The following is a 26,598-nucleotide window of genomic DNA, read 5'->3' on the forward strand; positions in this document are numbered from 1 at the left end:
CATTTTTTACTTTTGAGCATTACAAGCTTATTATGACACACGACATTTCCTGAATACTAGTGAAATATAGCAAACAAAATTTCCCAGCTAATTTCAAGATCTCTTTTTATTTTGAAAGGCCTATATATTACATCTTATTTCAAGAAATCTTGGCAAGTGAATTTTCATTTTCACTTTTCACAGATTTTTTACAAGCAAAAACACTTAGTATTCATTGTATTTTTATTTATTTTTGAAGTGACCTTAACCCCATCTATTCACAATTAATACCAGTTTGTATGTTAAAACCCAGTTACCTGGTCCTCCCTCCTGTGGAGCAGTACCTCCTCCCGGCCCACAGGGGGCGCTCCTCCGACTCACGGACAGTGTGACTAACAGGGAAGGGTGGCTGGTGGTTTGGCTCTTTTCAGTATTATGAATGAAAGTCTGTTCTTTTGGTTTTATCCTTGAAGTAGTTATTATCAAACATCACCAATAAGCTGCTGAAGAGGAGCTGAACTATAGAGTAGTTCAAGATGTCTGCTAGTGCGGTGTATGTGTTGGATTTAAAAGGAAAGGTAAGATAACGGAACAGCCTGCTAGGTTGCTAAGCTACCTGACGTTAGCAACCGAGCTAGCAGCCATGCTAACACATTCTTGGCTGTCAGATTATGATGATGTGGTTTAATCTGCAGCAGGGTGGCTGATGCAGGTTCATATGCTTTGTTAAGGTTGTGTCCTTTAATGTGAGCCAGTAAAGTGCACTTAAATAAAGGGGATCGGTTTCATGTGATGGTTTAACCTGAAACATATTAGGCCACGTAGCGAGAAGAAAACAAACACCAGCTGTTAGCAGCAGAATGTCAATGTGGACCAAACTGCCTTCACATTTCCACAGTTTTACACCTTTTTGCTCATATGCAGGGTGTTATATACATTGTATGATATACATACAGACATGTTTTCAACTGGGAGTGTCTTCTGGTCAATTCGGCTTAAAAGTTAATCAAGATGCATTTAATTCTGTGAAGAATCAAGTTCAACATCTGGTTGTTGTTGTGTTAACAGCTTTGTTTTAGTGGAGTAAAAACAGGTGCATCATAGACAAAGCAGCTACTTGTTTGTATGCCGAATTGAAGAGTGGATTTTTTACTATAAAGTGTTTCAAACAATAGTGTAAATGTGTTTGCCTGGAGATTTAAATGTCTGATTTACCATTTAATTTAGTTTGAACACATAATATATCATCTCATAATGGATGACTAAAGATTAAAGAAAGTATAAATAATAATAATAGTAATAATAATAATAATAGTTTTATTTGTAGAGCACTTTCCAAGGAAATTCACATCATATACAACAGAATACAATGAAACATAAATAATTAAATAAAAAACAATACAAAGGGAAAATAAGGAAACAAGCATATACATATTCATACAGTTACATATGCACATATATACACATCAGCACACAAGCATACAAAAGACTATAATTCAGCTGATTGGAAATGCCATTCTATAAAAGTGGGTTAAAAGACGGGATTTAAAAGTCGTGACAGAGTCTGCTGATCTAATGCTCATTGGAAGAATAAATAAAATAATAATAAACAAACATAAAAAAACATAATAAATAAACAAATGACAATATATTTGATTTTGACTATATTGATAATTTTACCCATTGGTAACTGACCACCAACATTTTGATAACTATTTCATTACTATATATCCATGATATTCCTCAGGCTGTCAACATTACCAGCAATACTGCAGCTAACATTCAGTAATGTTGATATTGCAAGCTGCATAAATACTATATGTACATTTCAGGTCCTGGTGTGCCGAAATTACCGGGGAGATGTGGACATGTCAGAGATTGAGCACTTCATGACCCTTCTGATGGACAAAGAGGAGGAGGGGACCCTCTCTCCGATCCTGGCCCACGGAGGAGTCCGTTTCATGTGGATCAAACACAATAACCTCTACTGTATCCTTATTGCTCACTGCATGCTATTTGTACCCAAACAACTTGTCAACACTTGGTTTATGATGTTTGTGCTGTTTGGATTTTCAACTCTTGTAGCTGAAATTCTTAACACACATCACATCAGTGGTTGCAACATCCAAGAAAAACGCTAGCGTCTCGCTGGTCTTCTCCTTCTTGTACAAAATTGTCCAGGTAGGATTGCATGCTTTTCACTATCTGCAGCAGAATTCGATAATAAACAACACTAACAAAGCCAGATACTTTATATTCACAGTGATGGAACAAAACAGGATTATAAAACAGCATTTGTGTTCTTCAGGTGTTTTCAGAGTATTTCAAAGAATTGGAGGAGGAGAGCATCAGAGATAACTTTGTCATCATATACGAGCTGATGGATGAGCTGATGGACTTTGGCTATCCTCAGACCACCGACAGCAAAATTCTGCAGGAGTGAGTATCCTCTTTACCATAGTCTCACTGCAATTAACTTTATGTACATTCATTAGAGATGCAACTAATGAAGGCTGCCATTATTGATCCATCTTTTTGATTGTTGTTTTTGTCTTTAAAAGCCAAATGTTCATCAGTCTATCCCAGAGTCCAAATTGATGTCTGAAGAGCGATCAAAAAAACAAAATTTATGCTATTAACAATTATATGAATCAGAAAACAGTGGAAAATGTAACAGTTGAGAAGCTTTAAAGTTTGGTGTTTTTATGCCTCCACGACAGCTGTGGTCAGAGGCTTTATGTTTTCGGGTTGTCTGGATCATTCTCGTGAAGGCGATATCTCAGGAACGCATGGAGGGAATTTTTCTCAAATTTGGCACAAGCGTCACACTTAGACTCAAGGATGAACTGATTAGATTTTGGTGGTCAAGGCCACTGTGACCTCACAAGACAAGTTTTTGGCCATTACTCAAGAATTCATGTACTAATGCCAATTTTACAGAACTGTCTGATAGGATAAAATGATGACATTTTGGACAGACATGGATGTAAACTACAGCTTGACTGGTTGGCGGAGGTATACAACCGCGAGGCGGTTATTTTTAGTTTTACCTGATTATCAACTTGATCAACTATTTATTTAAGCACACATTTGCATGATGACATTTACTCCTGTTTATACCAATTAGTGTAGCACACCGTGTTAAACCAGCTATTTGATGTTAAGTTTTTATACATTGATGGTTGTGTAGCTGTTAAATCAGGAATAAATAAATAAATCAGGTTTTAGAGATTTTTATTTTACCTTTTGGTATTATTCTGTGATTTCTAACTATCTGCAAGTCAAAGGGAGCTTACTGACCTCACCATGAAGTACTTTAAATGACCTTTTTAAACTCAACATGACGTGACGGTACTGTGGTTGTTGCAGACATGTAGCAAGATAACTCTGGATTTCCCCCAAGTGTTCTGAGTACAGACAGTCAGGTGGTACTCCCTTAATAACCATGAGAGTTCTTCTTTGACGCTTTCTGGGAACTCACCACCACAGACAGTTGTTTTCCTCTGTTCCCTATTTTACCTCAGTGTTTACATTTTTTTGTCTCTCAGATACATAACCCAGGAGGGGCACAAGCTCGACACCGGCGCCCCGCGACCCCCCGCCACAGTCACCAACGCTGTCTCCTGGAGGTCAGAGGGCATCAAGTACAGGAAGAATGAGGTCTTCCTGGACGTCATTGAGTCAGTCAACCTCCTGGTAGGAACTCCTTGTTTTAGACGCGCTGTGTTGCTTAAGGAATGCCGGTCACAGTGCTTGTAAACTTCCTCCCTCTGTGCGTCACAACATTAGCTAGCTGATCTTACTGTATGTTCCGTGAGTGCTCTCTTTGATAGGGTTCTCTGTGACACTTGTAATCCCTCTATTTGCCAGGTTAGTGCCAATGGTAATGTTCTACGTAGTGAGATCGTTGGCTCCATTAAGATGCGTGTCTTCCTGTCCGGGATGCCTGAGTTGCGGCTGGGCCTTAACGACAAGGTTCTGTTTGAAAACACTGGAAGTGAGTTCTCTCTTACAACAGACTTCGGTCAAGTTGTGTTATACATGATTTGAGCTGCCTGCCTGACGATATACTGATAATAAATTACCTTTTCAAAGTATACAAGAGAGAAAATCAGACGATTCGTCCTGGCACTCATTGTCATACATCATATCTGTCACCTTATCGGAAAAACCCATAAAGTTATACGCAAATGCAATTTCACCCAGGCCTGATTTTCATGCCACTTCATGCAGTGCAGGTACCCTCCTCTTGTATTTTTGCTAATTTGAATATCACCTCTTGTTTTTTCCTGGAGGAGGAAAGAGTAAATCAGTAGAGCTGGAAGATGTGAAGTTCCACCAGTGTGTCCGTCTGTCTCGCTTTGAGAACGACCGCACCATCTCCTTCATTCCTCCCGATGGAGAGTTTGAGCTCATGTCCTACCGCCTCAACACTCACGTGAGTACTGTAGATCCGATGCCGTCTTTTTTTTTTTCAAAAGACAGTGTTACAAGTGCTTTAATGACCCTGGAATCTTGACTCCAAACAGCAATTAAAATAAATATTTTTACTACATGAAAAGATCCCTACGCCCTTAGAAGTAGATCCCTATGCCCTAATGGTTTTACTTTCTGTCGCTCACTTTCTGTCGCTCTTAAGAGACAAACATTTGAAGTGATGCATGTAAAAATCATGTTTATTTGGAATGTGTGCTATGTTATTGTGCTTGAGTCCTCGTTTCCTTGAACCTCTACAACATTAGTGGCGAGTGCAGAGTTATGTTTCGTTGTCCACAGGATCCGTCCTTTCCACGCTTCCCATTCATTGTCTATGTAAGCAGCCGTGCAATGCATTCTAGTAGAGTATCGTTTTCAAGAGATGGACCGTCACGTTGCCCGCTCCTTATTTGCACTAAGTGAAAGTCCAGGCTACTTTATGCAAATCACGGCACAACTCGGCGTCTCTGGAAGCTTCTGAAAAACTTTTAAACTAACCGTTGTCAATCTAAAAGGAAGACAGATTCAGCAACTACATGGCTTATTTCCCACCTAAAATGTTTCCAGAAACACATTTCAGTGAACTTTTATCGTAATGTACATGAAAAAAGTTTCTAAACAAGCCGCCATGTTGGTTCCGGTTTGAAAGCTGGGTGCAGAACAGTGGGATCTGCATTTGCATTTATCACAGTCCCTGTAACATCCAGCACCATAGCACTACTTTGAGAGGGCACATATCTTTGCTATTGAAATAAAGTATTGACTGAGTTAATCTTTGCATGTAAACTATTAATTAAAAATCAATAGTTTTTTCGCAATAAAATACTGTATTGATATTTTCCTACACCCTTTTCGGCATCCCCTGCACCGCCGCAGCCCAAATGCACTATCCACCTTCAAATGAACAGGAGGACTGACGTTTTCGCCGCAATGTCTGGTTTGGTGTGAATGCAGCTTTAGCGCGACCCATAGAGTCACAATGGCCACATTTTATAGGAAATACACCGGGTTGAAATATAGTAGAATTTCTACTTTAACCGCTACACCATCAATTCAACAGTGTGTTACGTAAACTGAGGTAAAAGCAGGTGACTCGTGACCATACACTACAGTAGATGAACTATGATCATGATTCGTGAACATGCGTTATTCCATGTTTCACTTTTTTAATGTTCACGCTGTAAAGCAGAATAACTCCCGGTACTCCTGACAGCCAGCCTCCCCCTGGTTTCTGGTTAATATTTACAAAACTGCAAATCCTAGAGATGATCCTTATACTAAGCAAAGATGTTTACAATAAGCTTTCTGGAAGGCACAGTCAGTAAGCTAGGTAAATATTTAAACACAGAACTCCTAACCTGGAAAAACTCGAAGCGACGGGATCTCGGCCAAACCAAACCAGCTGTTGCTGAAATGAGGTTTCATCATCAGTCAGGCCAAAAACATGTGAAAAGGGGGAAGCTATAGGCAAGCAAGAAGCAAGAAAACTATACGTGGCATCAAATTCTCAATACATGTTTCACAATAGAATTGCCAGTAAGCTTGTGGGAAGGGAAGTAGTACAGTGGAGCAGAGGTCTCTAGAAACCAGGAAAGTCTCTACCCAAGAAACGTTGCGTTAAGTGACTGACCACATTTAAACATGTAGTGCCTGCTTATATACATATACATGCATATTACTCTTACTCATACCTGTCATATCTCCTGTTTCCCTAATCCCACCCCTTTTTTTGGGGTGAAAAAATTAGCACAAAAAAATATAGTTAAAAGTTACATATTTCTTCATTAAGTAAACTGTAACATTCCCACTCAGTATGTATCTTGGTCACAATTATAAAAAAAGACAAATTTAAGGGATCAAGATTAACGTTAAAACATTTAGTGCCTCATTATCTTCTGATCGGCTGATATATTGAGATCAATATCCGTATCGGCCGGGCTACATACTGTATACATGTTTTAGGTGAATACACTAAGAAACATGTTACACACAGGGTGTCAAGTCCCCCCCCCAGTTTTGCGCAATCTGTGTCTTCCCCTAGATTTCCTCTACAGCACTGAGAGCACACAACACTGATTCCACACAATGCAAGTTTGAGTATGTGACTATTTGTTGTTTTTGTTGGTATTAATGTAAATGTATGTATGCCAGCAAATGTATGTCCTTTTCTTAAATATTTTATGTTGGTTCTTGTTATAGTTATATCTGCTGTCCACCAGGTGGTGACTGTGTCATACGGTATTTAAACTGACATGTATGCTCAGTTTAGTAGAGCCTGTTTAAATTTGATATTGGGTAACATATTAGGGCTGACAATCGATTAAAATATTTAATCGTGATTAATCACATGATTGTCCATGATTAAGTGCGATTAATCACACATTTTTTATCTGTTCAAAATATACCTTAAAGGGAGATTTGTCAAGTATTTAATACTTTTATCAACATGGGAGTGGGAAAATGTGCGATTATCATAAAGTGGGCATGTCTGTAAAGGGGAGACTTGTGGGTAGCCATAGAACCCATTTACATTCATATATCTTGAGGTCAGAGGTCAAGGACCTCTTTGAAAATGGCCATGTTAGTTTTTCCTCGCCAAAATTTTGGAGCGTTATTTAACCTCCTTCCCGACAAGCTAGAGTAGCATAACATGGTTGGTACCAATGGATTCTTTAGGTTTTTGTAGTTTCATATGATGCCAGTATCTTCACTTTAAAAAACTGAGCCCGCTACAAGGTAAAAATCATAAGTTGCATTAATGCGTAAAATAAATTAGTGGCGTTAAAACAAATTTGTGTTAACGCGTTATTATTGTGTTAACTTTGACAGCCCTATAAAATATGTGTGTTGTTTATGTCTCAGGTGAAGCCCTTAATCTGGATTGAGTCTGTCATCGAGAAGCACTCCCACAGTCGCATCGAGTACATGATCAAGGTTGGTCACTTTTGCACTCGTGTCATATACAGTATAGCAGCATCCTCCGTAGTTTATTCATAAAAGAAATATGAGTTAATGGTAATGCAGTTCAAACTGCCTTTTTTTATTTTCAGGCACTTATGTATCTAGTTTTCATCGTAGCAAACTCTATTTAATACAACCACTAAGCCCTGGTTTGATACCCTGTTCAGACGGGACGTCGTGTTAAACTTGATCTGCTTGTTTCTCGTCTCAGGCGAAGAGTCAGTTCAAGAGGCGTTCCACAGCCAACAACGTGGAGATCCACATTCCTGTGCCAACAGACGCTGACTCACCCAAATTCAAGACCACAGTGGGCAGCGTGAAGTGGGTGCCCGAGAACAGCGAGATCGTCTGGTCAATCAAGTCGTTCCCTGTGAGCAGAAATCATGACTCATGAATATCATACAGATGGTTACAAAGTGATCTTATGTTAGGGGTTTTACTGTAAGTACAGTAATAGCTGAAGATTTTGGGTTGGGTTTTGCACCTGTTTCCTGTCATGGTGGGGAAAATGTCAGTTTTGTGTTATCAAGTCGTCCCTTTTAGGGTTTAACACACAAAGTTTCCAGAGTTTAAGTCTTGTACTATAGAGTTTGTGTTGTGACTTCTCACAGGGTGGAAAGGAGTATTTGATGCGCGCCCACTTCGGCCTGCCGAGTGTAGAGGCTGAAGACAAGGAGGGAAAGCCACCAATTAGTGTCAAGTTTGAGATCCCGTACTTCACCACCTCAGGCATCCAGGTACATCTTGTGCACACACACACACACACGACCTATGTCAAACAGTATTTGCAAATGATTCCACAAGTAATTTGTTTAACCTACTTGCAGCAGCACGTGTGTAGAGGTAAAATAAGACAAAACTCAATTCCCCTTAGAGAGTTGATAAGACATTTTAATAAAAGAATTAAAGTGTTTATGACAGGAAAATGTCCTAAATGTGTTTACAGTTCCAACCAATTTGTTTATCATTCCTATTTAGTGAACCATCTAGGAGCAGGTTGCAAACAAATGCTGCAGTTTATCTGCATCTGCTGTTTGATTATCGCACAGTGTACATGCATGCATAGTCCACATATCTTGCGGTCCTCTGTTGTTTCCCTGTCATCCTGGATTTAGAATTTATGGCCATAGCAGTGTCTCTCATATGAACTCTCTCTCTCTCCAGAGCAGGAATTTAAACAATTCATATGTGTCCTGTGTTTGGCCAGAGGGGGCAGTAAGGGAGCACTGTTGAACTCTGTTAAACTCCCTTTAAGGTAGAGAACATTTCTACTGTTGAACAAACCATAGAGCAACTGCTCATCAGCTTGGACTTCATATTAATCACAGTGATAAAGAGAAAATGTTATTCTTAGTTACAAGTAAGCAGATTCATTGGGATTTGACTGTGATTCCCATGAAACTGGGAGAGAAGCTCATGTTTTTCCATCATGTTTGAATGAAAACTCTTGCTGACCACAGACTTACACAGATGTGCTGTATAATCACAGTTGTCCTGTGATTATACGTGTAGCCCCACAGCAACACAAAATTAAGTTTCCCCATGTCTTGATGTGAGGAAACGATGGCAACTTGACAAACTCCATTTGAAAATATCATATTATTGCCCGAAAAAGGAAAAAACAGAGTTCACCACAGGTACATTTACACAACTCCACCTCAGTGTTGCATTAACCAGATCTCATCTAACATTGTGCTTCCTTATCTAAAGCAAGAACTCTTGAATTTCTACTGATGATTAAACCAGAAGTTGTGAAATGCTGGTGGATTCATTTAAATGCTAGTTTTGTAGGGACATAGGACAAGTTATCAATGCCTTAAATAACAAGAAGTTTATTCAAATGAAAAGACTTTAAAGCGGCGATGGACGGTGCATAGAGCAGAGTAATAACAATAAGTGTTTGTTACTTATTCTTTGTAGAGTAGCTTCATTATTAAGCATTAATGAATTCTTATAACGGTGTATAAGCATTCAAATTGTATATAAACTTCCTATATCAAAACTTACTTTAATAACAACCAGCGTATTGTTAACATGAAGTTCTTTGATCAACTCTCTTCTTCTCAGCTGATTCTCTCCTTCTAACACGTCTTTATTTACTTCTTAACTTCTCACACTGCGTTCTGTATAACTCTCATTAAAAGAGCCAAGAGGTCATATTTTCCAGCTTCTCCACATTTCCTATGATAGTTAATAAAACCTTATTATGTTGTACGGACATTAAGCAGCCCACTCGGAAACAAGAAGCTTGAACCCAAGATAATTGAAATATGCGATACTTTTAATATGGGTGGTTTTGGCAGTGCAAGAATCCTTGCTTTTCCAAGGTTAATTAGGCAGCTGAAACAAGTAATCTGCTTTTCCTTCCTTCCTTTCAAATCTTTGCCAATCCATAAATGAGCAGATGCTCGAATAAAAGCAAGTGCGTTAAGTTACAGTGCAGCGGCGGGCAGGTGTCGAGTTGGTTTGCATATTTGTGAGATAGAGCCTTTTCCTATGTTACATTAGTCCTTGGTAAAAAAAAAAAAAAAAAATTAAATTTGAATGTTATTTCTAAAAATGAAAGTCAAAGTTTTTTTCTTTTCTTTTATGGTTCCACCCCGAAAATATTTTTTTGCATAAGTTCCTTTGGGCACTAACAACAGAAAACCTTTTTTTTCCGCAACTGACCACACAGTTTTTTAATTATGAGCCTCTATGAAATGATAGAGACGTGCATTAATGGTAAAAATGTGTTATATTTACAGTAAAAGTGCACTTTCAACAATCCACACCACTTTTTATGGACAATAGCAATGTGTATAAAACATTTTACATACAACATAAGCATGAAACGTTTTTTAAAGATGAATACATGAAATAAAAATTGAATTAAATGTAGTATAAAACAACAAATATATATACGCAGTGCTGTCTTTGTAGAACTAGTTTCGTCTTGCTCATCAGTTTGGTTGATGGATCCTCTTTTTGTGGTTTTCTTCAAACCATTGCTGGTTTGTATTCAAACACAAGAAGTATTAGAGTATTTCAGTATTTCCTGTTCACTTCAATCTGGACACACCCTTTGGGCAGAAGTGTTACTGACTTCAGTGTTCTGACTGAAAGGTCAATGTCTTAAAAAAACTGTTTATGATCAGAAAACTTTGTATTCCAAGGAGCAAAATTACCTTAAAGGCACAATGAGTAGGATTTGTCAGTTGCAGTCTGTAAACACAACATTCAAAGTTGGCCCCTCCTCCCCGTCTCAACGAGGGTTACGGTGCTCGCAGCAGGTTTGTCCACTTGTCATTTCACCTTGTTATATTTGCGGGGGGGGTTTTGGCGCTGTGTCCGCCATTTCTGTGGCTTCCTCTAGGATGCGTGCTTACGAACTGGCACCAGGTCACTACGTTTTTATAGAGGTTGACGCTCCGAAAACGTCCCAAACACAGCAGAATAAGGAAATCAAGGCAAAGGACAGGGACTCTGCAGATATGCAATATGAACATGTTTTTTTCAGAAAATCCTACTCCTTTAACCATTAATGGACATCTCAACTGATTGATTGAGCAAGTCTTAAAACAAAAGAGCACACAGTCATCGGATCTGTTGAGGTATGAATTTACATCATTCTGTTCAGTAGGACATCTGGAGCTAAACTAAGTTTTAAAAAATCTGATGAAACATATGAAAGTCCACAATAAACAGGCGAAATGTCAAGAATGATTTTTCTTCTGTTAGATTTGTAACTTCCTGGAAGGAAGCGACCTTTAAAGGTCCATTTCTGAAAACCGCAGTGCACCCTGGGGATTTTTTTTTTTCTTCTTTTTTTTAACATACTTTCTGATGGGGAACTGAAGCCGTTATGTGGCTCTCTTCAAAGCCACCAGATTCCGTTGGCAAAAACAGTAATGTTACCTCGCAGAACACAGGAATATACTTACAAGCCCATTTTAAAAAAATCCAAACTATCCCTTCCACTTATTTCCAAACTTGCTAGCGTTGACTAAACTAGTGCTAGCGTTCACATTATCATAACTTTATTGATTAGCCTACTTAACCTACATGTACATCACTGCATTTTGCTCATGGCTGAGTGGGCGTTTCCATTTGAAAAACACGGAAAAGATCGCAGATGGAGTCAAACTTTAAGAGTGATATTGAAAATAATGTTTTCCACTGGCATTCAGGATGTACAGGTGTCAATCTAAAATATTAGAATTGTTGCTTTAGTTGTTCACTAGTTCCCAAGTTGTTGTAAGCCTCCACAGTACAACTGTCTGTCAAGCCAAAAGCTTAAAGCCTCACTGTGGTGCTCCCACCATCTCAGAGTGAAGCCATTAAGAGCCATATTCCCATCGAACTCTTGTGTGAGCTCAGTAACCTTTCCCTTATTACAGGGCAACAGCACTGGGTCTCAGACTCTAATGCAGCCAGTAACACCGCTCTCTACGTGTGAGAAAGAGGCTGTGAAGCTTAATTAGACACATGTAAATATCAAAGCATGAGAAAGTTCCTCTTAACTCTACCACTAAGTGTAGGGGAGAGCACATGCGAAGTGTGTGTGATGCACGTAACTGCACCTTGTAAATTTAACTAGAAATGGAGTAACCCCACACTTTGGCCCGGGTGGCAATAACAGCACAAGTGTTGTTGCGTTTCCAAATCTTTAGGTGATGCTGAGGGAACCCAAACAAGTTGGCAGATGCATTTTGGGTCCTAGCTTCTACCAAAAGCCTGATAGATCCAGACCACACATGTAGTCTGTACTTACCAAACGAGATACAACAAACATCCTCCTTTCCTCTTCTCAGCTTACAAGCCATAATGATATTTTGCGGGGGATGGCTTTTGATGCCGTTTTGCTGACTGCGTACCCACGGTCAGGCCGACTGCATGTTTGGCTTCTGGGTTCAGGGAGAAGTGCTGCGCAGGCAGACTCGGTGATCCCGCGTCTATGTGTTTGTCGTCATGTGTCTGGTGGCCACGGCGCTCTCTCTCTCTCTCTCTCTGTCTCTCTCTCTGACCTCACTGTGTAGTGGAAGGTAATAACAAGGCGGCCAGTACCGAGGCCTCACCAGAGGCCCGCCGCCGCTCGACCCACAAATTCCTGCTCTGTCTGTCCGGCGTTCAGCTGGGAACGGGCATGGTGGAGACATGGCGACATCTCCCAGAGAGGGGTCGGGTCAGCCTTAAAATGGCAGCGCTCTCATCCCTGCTAAGTGTGAGAGCACAGAACCAATTTGTTTTTTTTAGCAGAAAGGTTTGTGTGAAAGTTCTTACTGCAGAGGCATGAAAGATATGCGTTTCATTTTTTTTTGTAGCGCAGTGACAGATACCACAAGATTAAATGATATACCACAGAGTGTGTACAAGTTCTCAGCCATTGTGGTTGAATTGTGATAGAAAGGCGATTCAGATAAATGTTCATCATTTATAAACAAGACAAGTTTTTAACAGTTTTTATTCCCACCTATCTGAGAAAAAAACATTGTGTTCAGGGCTGGACAGGACGGCAGGGTATTTTTAGAGCGTCTTCTCGAAATTCAGTTCTGTGGTAACACTGGGCTGGTGAAATATCGGTTAATGGCTTGTGAAAGTTATCTTAATTATGCTGATGTGCACTTTTTTTTTTTTTTTCCTCCCCGGCCTCGAAAAATACAGTTATGTAAATTCACTTTGTGTGCCTTGAAAGCTGTTTTGTATCTGCTTCCCTCTTCTCAGTGTGACTCATACTACTACTGCTTCCTCATCAGCAACACTACTCTTACTACAACTTGCAGCTCGCTAAAAACTTAAAGGTGTACTTCACTAAAAAAATGTATCTTTTGAGTATCAAATACTTGCTGTAGGTTTAAAAGGTGGATCTAAAAAAGTTTGTAGCTTTGCAGAGGATGTTGGCACAACAGAGACTCAAGTCCAAATACTGCATCAAAATATTCATAGAAACTTCTCAAACCTCTCGTGCTGCATAATGCTGTGTGTGTTTGATATGTCACAAACTATCCTAACTTTGCCATGACACTAATATGCTTCCGGCAGAACTATGGAGCTATAAGGAGGTGATAATGGACACAGAAGTAGTGCAGCTATGATCAGAAACAATTTCTGTGGCTGTGTCACAATTCCACCTTCTAGTGCATCATGAGTTATAAATGATATGCAACATTTTGCAGTATACTTTTTTGCAGTCATTATTCAAGAATCAATATACTTTACTATTTTATACTAACAGGAAATGATACAATACGTGCGCGGTTGGATGTAAATTAACAACCCAGTCTCATGGGAAAGTGTATAAATAGCACGACATTACACAGACGTGTCATGAGGATGCGTTTTTAGCCTTTTCACATGTCATTTTATACGCCACGCAAGAAAACTACGGTAACGTCTGCAGTTAGGTTTAGGCAACAAACCACTTAGTTAAGCTCGTGTTTGTTGGACCCATCCACCTCACCACTCGCCCACCATAAGCAGTCTTTCTCGCTTTTTATTCTACGTCACTAGCTCTGAGCGTATCATATTCACGCAAATCCGTATACATTGCATAAATTGCAGTCATCACGGACTACATGGCGTGCAAATGACACGCCAAAAGCAAGAAACTTGTTTGTATTGCACGCTAAATGCCTTTTGCGCGTTAACGTGGCATTCATACGCCTTTTCATGCGAACGGGCAACAAAAGCAAAATGTTTTTTGAAACTATTAATATTGTTTGGTTGCCACCTCCACGTCCTTCATGCATTGCTTTGTGGGAGAATAGTGAGTGCTTCAAGAGTGCACTCAAAAATCAAGTGTCAAGTTGTTAGTGTACTTAATTTAGTCACTTTTCTAGTTTGACCACATGATGACATACTTGAAACCTGCAAAGAATGAGTAGTTTGGAAGTGGGACGTTGTTACTGAGTGCTTGTTTGGAAGTCCTGAGTTTAAACCAGTTGACTGGGGCCTTTTTATAGACGCTGTTTAAATTTTCCCTTGTGTCTGCGTGGGTTTCCTATGTGGGAATGTATTTAAATTTTGGTTTGCCCAGTAATAGACTGACAACCTGTCCAAGGTGTATCCTGGCTCTCTCCCAGTGCATGCTGGGATGGGTGCCAGCCCGCCCTGTGACCCTGCACAGGATAAATTCAGACTATGGATGGAAAATATGAAGGATTAGGTAGTTTTACCTTCTAAAAAAAAATAACAATGTTGTGTTATTTCTTACACTGGAATCCAGCGACTTACATCATCATCTGCAATGATGTGCAAACATAAAAACTGTTCACATCAAAGAATTCAGTGTTGGATAAACTGTCCCTTTTGTTTGTTCACACCAGTCATTCAGCTTTGTTTTCCCTCTACAGGTGCGTTACCTGAAGATTATTGAGAAGAGTGGATATCAGGCCCTGCCGTGGGTGCGCTACATCACCCAAAATGGAGGTAGGTCATGAGTTCACTTGTGCAGAGTGCCCATATGTGCAGCTCTTAGGCAACAGTTGGGCAATGCAGTGCAATGTGGTGGGAACCAACCTTGAACTGATGCAGTTCTAAGAAATGGGGATACAGTCTAGAACATGAGGCAATGTGGCAACGTCCTGCGAAATGTGAGAAAGTGAACTTTTTCTTTTTTTTTTCATCGAGCTTCCCTGATCTTCATACCGAAAATTACGAAGGTTGCACATGTTGGTCTTTTTGCTAATGTTGCCACTAATTGCCAAACATCCTCCTCTCATTTCCTTTGTGTTCCATTCATTCTGGGTGGAAAGCATCAGCTGCCTCCACTTGATTTCTCTGCGATTCTCTCTTTTTCTTTTGTCCATTTGATTAAGTCTTGTCCATTTCCTCCTCAGATTACCAGCTCCGGACCCAGTAGGCAGCGCCTCAGCCGGCAGTAGGCAGGTGGAAATCAGAGGGGGCGGAGTGGAGCCGCTAATGCGCTATCAATGGCAGGTGTCATGAGACCAGAGGACTGTTTTTTTGTTTAGTTTTTTTCTATTTTGTTGACGTTATATTGATTTCTGATCAATGCAAATATTAGATGGAGACTTCAGTTAGGTAAAAACTACTACTGTTAGGCTCTTAATGTGAGCAAGGCCAAGGAAAGCAGGAGTAATGTTTACACGCAACACATGTAGTGCAGAGATGAATACAATCTATCACAATGGGTCAAAAAGAGTATGTTACAGTTCTCATTTGAAGTTACTGTGATCAGCTCCACGCAGGTTAATTAACACTCTCTGGTAAGTCTGAGTAGGATATTTTTTTTTATATATATAAAGCTGCTTTGTTCTGCCACAATTCCTATTTGTTGATTATCTGTATATATTTGTTACATGTTAATGAACTTCAGTGTTATGTGTTCGATAATTGTAAATTGAAGAGCTCTTACTTTTTTCTTTAGTATTATCCCCTCCGTGTGATGCCATTGATACGTGCCAGAGCAATACCCTCCTGCATGGCTGTTGAGCTATTCATCAGTTTGACTCCTCTGACATTCAGCTTTGCAGAACACATGAAGTTTAAAGTCGCACGGTGAACTGAATACCAGTTGAAAATCCCCCTTTTTCCCTGTCTGTAACCACACACACATTTTAAATCATTAAATGTCTATTTAGAGAAAACTGCTCCATCGTCTATCTGCGTCATGTTTATTTGTGATGTCACTGCAGTCGTCGCAGCGAGATGTCATGGCGTCATCTGCAGGCACCTGTCCCACAGAGCAGTGAGGAATGCTGAACGGAGGGGAAAACTGTGCAGAGAGAAAGACGGAGGAGGGGGTTTCCTGTATCAGGCTTGTGGTTGTAGAAAACCCTGGATGGTTCTTTTCCACCCCATCCTGGAGGTCTTCTCAAACAGTGCGACTCTTAATACCCAGGGCGGCGTGATATCATAGGCAAGTGAGCGCCAGCGCTCCGTAAACACACAGGAGAGCAGGGAAGGATGTGACTCAAGCTGCGGTCAACGGTCGCAGACACGCTAGAGAGAGAGACGTAGGATGGACCAGCACAGACTGGCTATTGTTCGTGCCAAGCCAGACTGCAGTGGTCCTGCATGAGGTCATTCCTTAAGTTTCTCTTGTAAGTTGACTGTGATGCTCTTTAATTCATGTGAGTCACTCGGAGCAGGTGCTTAAGGCCTATGTCACCGTGCCCTGAAATGCCAGATTAGTTACTCGTCACATAATAGACTTGATTCTATCATTGGTGTTTTTTTGTTCTTTAAATTCCTCTTGCAAACACCTGTTTTTGTTTGAAACACCTACAGAGCAGGTGTGTCTGGTCTGTGAACAAAATGAGTCATTTTCTAAAGAGGTCACGATCAAGTTAACCCGCCTGTAACCGAAACACATGCTGAAGTTATGTTCTTATCTTGAGCTCAGATCTTTTTTTTCCACCAGCAGGACATGAACATTTCTGAGATAACATCTCAAATATTAAAATAATATGCGATGATTTCAAGCAGCCTTTTCCTGTCAGAATTGAGATAGTGTGAGAAAACAAGTTGGTAAATCTGCTGCATTTGGAGAAAAGCAAAGTGAGTTTATCGAGCTTTTTGCAGACCTGATCTCTGAGTGAGATCCCGCATTATGTGAGTGCCGTTAAGCATGTGAATACTTGTCCTATCCAGCAGTGATCTGAATGACAGGTATGAGACTAGAAATAACACCTACTCAGACCAGATTCAGTTTTATCTCGTCTGCATCAACCCTCTTCAGCAGTCTGGTGTTAGGAGGGCTCTGGTTCTTGATCAAAAACAAAATTGTTTTCTTATACAGACACTTTTACTAACATGATAATTTAAGAATCTCTAACGCAAAGTCATAAAATCCCCACAGCACAGCCGTTGGTGGAGCAGACTCACTGGTCTCCCTCACTGGGGAACAGTCTCTGTGATACTTGGCAGAGCATGTGAATATAGTGTTTGGCTCGTGATGAGAAGGTTGCATTCATGAAGCAAACTCAACCTCTGGGGAGTCGGAGGGGAGACCTGACATGTACCTCATGTTGCAAAATTGCTTACAGAAGTTACAGCAAAACACGAGTATCCTCTCTTGTGTTCGCAAATATTGAACATAAACATACACTCTCTTATCTTCAGATTGACTGCAGGGTTATCATAACATGGTTCTCAAAGTCACAGGTTCCTCATTTATGTTCAAACGGTGTGACATTTAAATAGTCATTTAAAGCAGAAGTATTGAGATTCTTAAAGTAGCACTACGTCCATGTACATATGCACCATTACAAGTTAAAGCCCTCTAGTCAAACATTTTTATTTAAAGGAACAGTGCGTAACATTTCGGGGGATCTATTAGCAGAAAAGGAATATAATATTCATAACTATTTTCACTAGTGTATAATCACCTGAAACTAAGAATCACTGTGCTTTTGTTAGCTTAGAATGAACCTTTCATATCTACATACAGAAGGGAGAGGGTCCTCTTCATGGAGTCCATCATGTTGCTCCGCCATGTTTCTACAGTAGCCCAGAATGGACAAACCAAACACTGGCTCTAGAGAGAGCCTGTAACGTTTTCACGTTACCTGAAGGCCATCGTACTTCTCCGACACGCTTTGTGGAACTGCCATAGGAGGTGGCTCCTAAAGTAGTGTTACTATGGTAAAAATGGCCTCTGAGCGAGGCGAACGGCGTTACCACGGTTTTGCATTCTGCGGCTCACGCTACCACAGTCTTAGAAAGGGAGGAGTGAGCAGAGGGCTACTCGTTTGGCTGCAATATGCAACCACACCACTAGATGTCGCCAAATCCTACACACTATACCTTTAAATAAAAGTGCAGAAGTATTATCAGCAACATTTAAACTATTAAGTAAAAGCAATAATTATGCATCAGAATGACTCCTGTCAGTTTTTTATTGTTATAGCTGGTTGAGGTAGAGCAAATTTGAACTACTTTATACACAATAGTTTAACTTATAGATATGCATCATACTGTATTTAACATCTAGACTTGTAATCTGCAACATAACTAGTAACTATAGCTGTCAAATAAGGTTAGTGAGTAAAAAAACAAATATTTGTCTCTAGCAGAAACAGAAGTAAAGTTGTGCAAATACAGTATTTTATTGCACTTAGTTACATTCCGCCACTGTTGAATTTGTTTTTACATTTTTTGTACTTGTATTGTAAACCAATTGAAAATACCCCAAAAATAGGAAATGTGAACAAGGAATAAATATAAATGATTATTTTTTTTTGGATCATGACAATGAAATGTCCCTGCCAATTTCAAATTCACAGAGACCGTCTTTTTTTTTAAAAAAGTCACAAGTTTATCTTTTTTATACCAAGATTTTCTCATTTTATGGTATTTATCTCTGGAATTCATCATTATGGTTTGTAGCTGTAAAAGCATCACAGCAACTTCAAGGAAATTAATGTAATCCAATGTTGTATTAACTTCAGGGTTAAATAAGTGCATCATCTTTGCTTTAACCTTGTACTAAACCGGATGCATGAACTTCCTCCTGCCTACAGGATAACTAGGCTAACAGGTGAATGGCATAAAAGCTTCACCTTTCCCCTCGTGCAGTTATTTGGTTGCTATGCCAACAATTGTTACTGACTTTATAGCAGATGCCTCACTGTAGTTCTTGTCAATGGAAAATAACTATGGTTACTCAACAGTGTGATGAAACAACAGGTAGAGGTCCGACAGCGTGGCAGTGTCGACTTCAAACACAGGTGTGCCACGAGGAACCCCGTGTTTATCTACACGGAACCCCGGCGCCTAGCAACCGAGGGAAATCCTCTCGTGTCACATCGGTACTCTGATCCCTGCGTGACGTCAAGAAGACAGGTCGTTCCCTTCTCAGGCACGCAAGGTGCCCCTCTAATCTCCTGGGTGAAGCCTCTCACTCTCAGTTGTGAAATACAAATAGTTGATGAGTCACTTTGAGACAGTAACTGGAGAAAAGGCATTCCACTATGTGAGGGACTTCCTCCCGCAGAAACCTGAAATAGTTGTTACACTAGTTGAAAAACACCAGGAGCTCGGTGTGTGGTCCGCGCTGGCTTTACAGCAGGGTATTCCTCGAGTGTGGGGAAATTTCCATCCCCCTGTATGAGACTGTAGAACAATATTGGTGTAAAGAGTATATAGCTGAGTGTTCAACCCAGCTGGACCTTGAGACGCTGTTGCAATCTCTCAATGTCTCCAGCCCACACATCGCTGACGGAGACAGTCCACTGCAGTACGTGACAGTAGCTCATCAGAGCCTTCACATTGGGTCAGTTCCTTGTAGTGTCACAGGGTCAAAGTGCACATCAGGGTAAACATTTGGCACCGTTGCTATATTTACTTCCCATTAAGAGATCTCATGTAGCAAGTGTTTTGTTATGTCTTTGCCTTGGAAACTGACTCATCAGCAGTGGAGTCCAAAGTCTGAAAGATCAGCAAGTACAGTAAAGCACGTACAACCTTATTATCAACCTCATTTCATAACACACAGACCATATTATTATGGACTACCAGAGCAGTGGATCCCGAGATGTGGGTCGGACCCCCCAAGTGGTCCCAAGATGAATGAGAGGGGGTCAGCACATGATTCAAGGAATAGTTAGACATTTTTGGGGAAATACGCTTATTCGCTTTCTTACAGAGTAAGATTAGAAGATCACTCTCATGTCTTGTGGTATTGAAACCAGTTAGCGTAGCTTAGCATAAAGACTGGAAACTGGGGGAAACTGCTAGCCTGGCTTTGTCCAAAGGTCACAAAATCTGCCTACCAGTTCCTCCAAAAGCTCAGTAATTAACACCTTGTATCTTAATTTGATCTATACAAAAACTGGATTGTAAAAAAAGAATTCAACAATCCATTATGTCCCAGACTGTTTCTTGGATTCTCTGCTCTCCCCGTTCCAGTTTTTGTTGGCTCCGGTTATATTTACTGTGTAAACATGAAAGTGGTACCCATCTTTTCATCTAACTCTCGGCAAAAAAGCGAATTAGCACATTTTCCAAAACATCAAACTACTTACTACTTACTATAAATTGTTAAAGAAAATAGTTTATACTTACTTCCCTCATATTTAGATTGTTTCTTGTGGCATACTGGAAAATTCTACTTCTACAGGCCTCTAAAAAATCTTCAAATAAGACAAACCCAAGAAAAATCACTGTTTTTGAACTGCTCACAACTCATGGCAACACTAAGGCCTTGGTTAGGTTTTCTGTATGACGCGGAAATGTTTGGATGTTTTATACTCGGTGCAGGTTTTTCCTCGTGGCAAACTGATATCCCTCACTTGTACCACCCGCAACTCCTCAAAGTTCTCTATTTTCTCAGGCCGTCCACATAAATAGAAAATGTCGAATGTGCACAGACAGGCGAAAACCTGCCACACGGGACGTGTCTGATGGGGTGATGTCACTTAAGCTGGGGACACACCAACCCGACATCAGAGAGCTAGCGGCAACAAAGGCCGCTTGTTGCATCGCCTCATGTTGCCTTTGTTTTGGCCGACAAGTTGCACCCGAAACTAATGATTTTATTTTCATTATCGATTAGTCTTGATTAATTGTTTGGTCAATAAAATGTCAGAAAATAGTAAAATAAAAAAGTCTATCAAAATATCCCAAAGTCTAATGTCTCCAAATTCATTGTTTTGTCCGTCCAACAGTCCCAAACCCAAAGATATTCAGTTTACTGTCACATAAAACAGAGAAATCTTTACAACTGGGAAGCTGGAACTATAAAATGTATGACCTTCGCTTTAAAAGATACTTGAAAGATTAATCAGTTAGAAAAATATATATTATTTTTGTTAATTGACTAATCAATGAATCAGCTAATCAATTCAACTCTATTTTAAGGAGTCACAAACCAAAAAGGTTGGGCACCACTGGACTACAGGGCCCAGTGTCACACACATACAATATTGCTACATGGTAGAGAAACCTTTTATCAAACACAGCTTAAAACTACTTCATGAATCACTCATAGATATGTTTAGAAACTGAGACTGCAACCTCAGACGTTACTAATATACAGTATGTATAACAGAGTCGCTTCACTGACAATAACTGGAAGTCTGACTTCATTTTTCATTCAGCCTGACTGTCAGACTTCTGGTTTTTATATTCCTGGAAAACTACCCTGGATACTGTTATGGCATCCAAAACAAAAAAAGGCACTCAGCGCTCACTGTCAGTAGAGCTGTGTTTGTTTTGTCAGTTAGTAAATGTGTCCTCCTTTTACACTTATCCAAACTGAATGTCAGTATAAGAGGCATTGCTTTCTAAAAATCCCCCTCGGTCGTTCTTTAGCTCTCTATATTTACATGTTTGTATTTCCTCTATGCTGTGGAGATACAGTGCCACGACATGCCCTGCGCTGCTGAGGGATTATGTGAAAATGACATATCTATAATGACGGTTCTGTACAACCTGAGGCAGCATCTACAGGGCAGTTTGAATCATGTTTCCTTTGACAACCGTCTGTAATAGCACTGGTCTTGAAAAGTCAACAACCCCCCACTAAACAAATAGACTATACATGTGTCCGGCTTGTATGAGAAGGATGTTGTCTTGTAAAAAAAAGATGTCTTCCTTTATCAAATACATAAAAAGAAAAGAAGCACCTATGTGTTCACACAGCACTGGGCATCGTTTATGTTTTATCACGAAGGAGGAAGTCTTTCACTCTTCTCAGTCACCGAACAAAAAACCCTCAAAATAAATGTTGCTTGAGGCAGAATGCTGATTGAGAAGTCTTTTCTTGCAGCACAATAGAGGGTGAAATCCTTGTCTGTCCTCTTTGAGAAAGCACAGGACACCTGGCTGTTAGATGTAAGTTCAAAGGGCTGTAGGAGCTTTCAGTAACCTTCTGTTCTTCTTTTATATGCGGAGAAAGACAAGTGCACAGCGGGCACAAAAACACCTTGCACTAATGACAATTGCAGACCTTCGGCAGCACCGCAGAGGGCAAAACCTCTACTCCCTGTCCTTCAAAATTACTTTTTTAACCAGCTACAAATGTACATCTGGATATTATCTGGAAAGCAACAGCTGTAATAAACGTTGACGCGCTCATCAGAAACCCCCTAATTCACTTTGATTGTCCACCAGAGCGCCTTTTGGTTTCGCTCCCTGCTACTGAAAATATTTGTGTTCTGCCGTCTCTCGCTCCTCTGGACATTTGATAGGCCTTGGACGCCGTCCGACATACTTTCTGCTGTCTTAATGCCGGGCCTGTAGCACCAAATGATATTTTAGCACAAGTGCATGGCAACAGCAAAACAAAGAGGCACAAGATGAATTCTTTGGCCGACCACTTTTTGAATTACTGATCATGTAAAAACCCGCTGTGGCTCCCAGATTGCAAACATCAGTCCTTGGAGCCTGCATGCAAACCAGCCCTCTAAATAGGCTTGTCTATTTCTGTTGGGCTGCGGGGGGAAACATGTGTTTGACATCAGTGTCACTTGCTGTAGACGTTTTGCAGCGGGGCTTCATTGTCCCCTTACAGAAACTCCACTTTAAATTAACGGGTGACAATGGCTGATTTCAAAGAGTAATTACAGTCCGATCGATGAGCTCATGTTTGAGGACAGCCCTGCTTACTGGGGTTAAATGGGTTTTTGGATCCAACATTATGTCTCATTTTGAATCTGCTGTTTATACAACCTCTTTGAAAAGGGCTCTGGATAGACAGCAGCAGAGTAAACACACGCACAAAGTACAGCGTGTACCGCGCCACAACAAACTCTCCAAGACTATCAAGCCATGTTCAACATGCTCAGCATCAAAGGGCATAGTCATAAGCAACTTTGAATTACTGAATTACTCAGAAACCTGATGCGCAGTGACAGGTCGGGCGGGCGAAAGTGAATGAGCAGATCCGTCCTGCCATAACAACTACTGTCGAGGAGCTCATAATCCAAACACTCAACAGGCAAATTGCTCCAGCTGTGCTACTGATGACCCGGCAGCTCCTAGGTGATGATATGTGGATATGTAACAGCTACAAATGTGTGTTTCAGCCATAAACTGTATAACAAGTGGACATAGTCATCGTGACGTCACCCATTGGTTTGTAGACTGCCGTTTTGAAGCCTCGAGTTTGGCATTTTGGTTGTCACCATCTTGTTGTTTTGCAACCAGAGGTGACACAAGAGGGTGGAGCCAATTGATGGCTGAATAAGACGTTTTCAGGTGACCAAAAAGATTATAATTAACTTTCATGAAATGAAAAAACACTATGAAAGGGTTAAAGTTCTACGACGAAAACACAGACAACGTCAATCATAAAGTAGCCACACCCTAAAGCATACCCTGCTTTATGGTCTATTTGATTCTAAATGGGACCATAATTTACTAAATGAACATCATGCTGTATTGAAGAAGACTTGAAACTAGCAATTGAGATCATAAACTCATGTTAACAATGTTTACTGAGGTAATAAATCAAGTGAGAAGTAGGGTCATTTTCTCATAGACTTCTATACATTCAGACTTCTTTTTGCAACCAGAGGAGTCGCCCCCTGCTGGCTATTAGAAAGAATAATAGGTTTAAGACACTTCAGCATTGGCTTCATTTCTCAGACCTGGATGTAGCCCACTGGTTTCAGCTAATAAATAATATTAGGTCACACAAAACCTTTTCTTATGAAATGTTTTGAAATGACATTAAAATTCATTCCATGTAGGGAAAGTCTGAGGGATACTTTTCCCAACATAAAAGGATTACATAAAGGAGACATAAAAAGACATAAAAACAGTGGACTTCAAGAGGATTTGCTTTCAGATCCGTCAGATTGTGACGTTTACTGAAAGTGAAGTTTTCATTTTCAGTTTGTCTTGTGTAATTCTAACCCTAAACTTCACTCTAACCGAACCCCATTATCATTTCCCTTAGTTTGAGCTACTTATATATAAAACCCGAACATCCATTGTTATTTGGACTTGTTTGACTTTAAAAAAGAAACCTTTTCACACGACATGCACATGGACATTTTGCGGTGCTGCCTGTCACATGATCCTTTTGTGGTGAAGGAGCAGAACCTTCATGTTATTCATGTCCACAACACAAAATCTGCTTTTTTTGAAGTTTCATACAATTTTGTGAATCTGAGCTGAAAAGGATAAAGGAGGATAAAGCTGAAAAAGAGCAGCCTGAATCGCAACTCTGAATGAAACGTTCAAATAAAAACTCTCCCGTTGCAAAAGGCAGGTGATGCTTTTTTGACCAGTATCCTCATGAACCCAACCAGTAACTGTTTCCCAGCCCCGGAGTGTATTTACCCAATCAGCTCGTGGAGAAGAGGAGGAATGAGAGGCCTGTGTGACACCAGCTCTCTCCCTCTATAATTTCCGTCCCCATTTTCCACCAAGACCACTCAATCTTACGGCCATATGGCGGTTTGCTGCCATAACCATTCACAGCTGAGTAAAAATAAACCTTTGGGACGCATCCTTGGGACAGGGGTTTTGAAGACGCACTCAGTACAACTTGTGCTCGACTTTGTGCTGGTTACGATAACCTACTGTGATTCATCCTATCTGCAGATGATTCCCCCTCATATAATTTGCAATGGGAGTACGGTCAGGGTATACAATATCATTCAGTTTAAATTCAAGGGTGAGGCAAAAATAGAAATTCAACCACATGAAGAGGTTGAGACCAGAAATAGCTTGTTTGATGGGTATATATTTCAGTGGTGCAATGATGGGGTCTCTCCAGAGAGCTTTAAAAGCTCCCCCCTCATTTATGATTTGGGGTCGGGTGGTTGCGCACATGGTTAGCTTACTGTGTGCTTCTGCATAACACACAGACAGTTTAAGAATTCAAACATCCTGAAGCATTTAGATAGAAAAAACGCCTCACATACACCCAAAAACAACTCACGTGTTGAGCATGCCACTTATTGTTAATCTTAATTAGATTAGCTGATGCTCCTTCTCTAGTCTTTCAGCACACACAGCATGTCCTCATATCAGAGTCTGGTGTAGTAACTACGGTATATTAGGAGGAGTGGCTGCCTCCCACACGTTGATTAACCTGTGACTGTGGTACGAGGCGTGCAGACATGGAGAGAGACACAATCTTCACCCACCTCAGAGCAATTACACAGATTACTGTCTCTGTAATTATTATGACTGATTTATGGTCTAGTATTGTAACAGTTAGTATTTCACAATGGGAAAAAAAACAGTTGGGACACATGTTCATTAGCAGCTCAAATGCTGTTGTGCAGTCAACTGATTTACAGGCAGAAGATTTATTTAGTCATTAAACTCTTTAAACTCTGATATGAGGACATCACCGGAATAAATCTTATTTTTAAATTAGCACAGATTTTTTTTTGAAAGTGAGATTGATAAATCCCAATGTAGGTTTTTAGCCATGCTAAAAGTCAGACATTTGGTCTGGTATGGGTTTGACAAATGAGAACGGGCTGGTTAAGTTAACGTTAGCACTCATTCGGTGGTTGCCTAGCAACATTAAAAGGAAAAAGATGCAGAAAACTGCAAAAAGCTCGCTGTCTGATTGGGCCACAAAAAGGCAGAGTGGTGCGCCTGCAAAACGTGCCCTGACTGATCAGGCTTTCACAGAGCTGCTAGGCTTGTTTCATCACAATGAGGACATCTCAAACACAAGAAAATTACCGAAACTGGAAGTACAGGGTTTTCACTTGACAAAAGACTATTTTAAAAAGGTGGTAAAGAAAGTGAAACTCATTATATCTGAGCGACCTGACTGTTTGACAGTGAAAAGATCATCTTAAATTGACCTTTTCACCCCAGGTTAATTGACTTCTCGACTCTCAGCACTCACAAGTGTCTGAAAAGCTTCAACTGCCATCTGTCAGCAGACCAAAGCTGAGGTTGTAGTGCTGTGATCTCTATCTCAACATCTACACAGAGGGGCAATTTACTCGCATGCCCACAGGAGATCATAAGGCACTCGAGCGATAAATTACAAGACTGAATTAAAGACTGCGGTTCCAAGTGTGTGAGCGGGAAATATTTCAAAATAAAGTGTCCCTGCTAACATTTCAGCAGCGTGGAAATTTTTCACAGCTATTCCTGTTTTATGTGTCACTGTCACAATAGGATGTGCTTCCTCGCAATCTCACGCTCAACTCATTGTTTCAACAAGAATACACCAGGGATCTTTCAACCCTATCAGCATTTACATCGGTATTGTCATCTTAAATGAATAGGTACAGGTAATAATTATAAAAAAGTTAT

General features: G+C 40.3%; 1 protein-coding gene across 2 annotated transcripts; it reads left to right on the plus strand.

The window, feature by feature from the left end:
- The first annotated feature begins 323 nt into the window (after window positions 1-323).
- Window positions 324-16,007, plus strand: ap1m1 (adaptor related protein complex 1 subunit mu 1). Of its 2 annotated transcripts, none has more exons than XM_037788018.1 (12): window positions 324-557; window positions 1,812-1,968; window positions 2,093-2,160; window positions 2,288-2,418; window positions 3,528-3,675; window positions 3,850-3,976; window positions 4,272-4,417; window positions 7,318-7,389; window positions 7,628-7,786; window positions 8,028-8,153; window positions 14,748-14,823; window positions 15,234-16,007. In XM_037788018.1, exons 1-12 carry the CDS (start codon window positions 516-518, stop codon window positions 15,254-15,256), a joined length of 1,275 nt encoding a protein of 424 aa, XP_037643946.1. In that variant the 5' UTR covers window positions 324-515; the 3' UTR covers window positions 15,257-16,007. The 2 variants fall into 2 exon arrangements, with proteins under 2 accessions (XP_037643946.1, XP_037643947.1); XM_037788019.1 differs by having other exon boundaries at window positions 325-557; window positions 4,275-4,417.
- Window positions 16,008-26,598: the final 10,591 nt, after the last annotated feature.

The sequence above is a fragment of the Sebastes umbrosus genome, chromosome 12 (assembly GCF_015220745.1).
Source record: "Sebastes umbrosus isolate fSebUmb1 chromosome 12, fSebUmb1.pri, whole genome shotgun sequence".
In the NCBI taxonomy this organism is placed as follows: Eukaryota; Metazoa; Chordata; class Actinopteri; order Perciformes; family Sebastidae; genus Sebastes; species Sebastes umbrosus.

Bases quoted from the DNA above. Each gene is read 5' to 3' on its own strand.
- ap1m1 (XM_037788018.1), top strand. From the start codon at position 516: ATGTCTGCTAGTGCGGTGTATGTGTTGGATTTAAAAGGAAAG. The intron at 558-1,811 runs GTAAGATAACGG...TGTACATTTCAG, and splicing joins TGTTGGATTTAAAAGGAAAG to GTCCTGGTGTGCCGAAATTA. The intron at 1,969-2,092 runs GTATCCTTATTG...ACATCACATCAG, and splicing joins CAAACACAATAACCTCTACT to TGGTTGCAACATCCAAGAAA.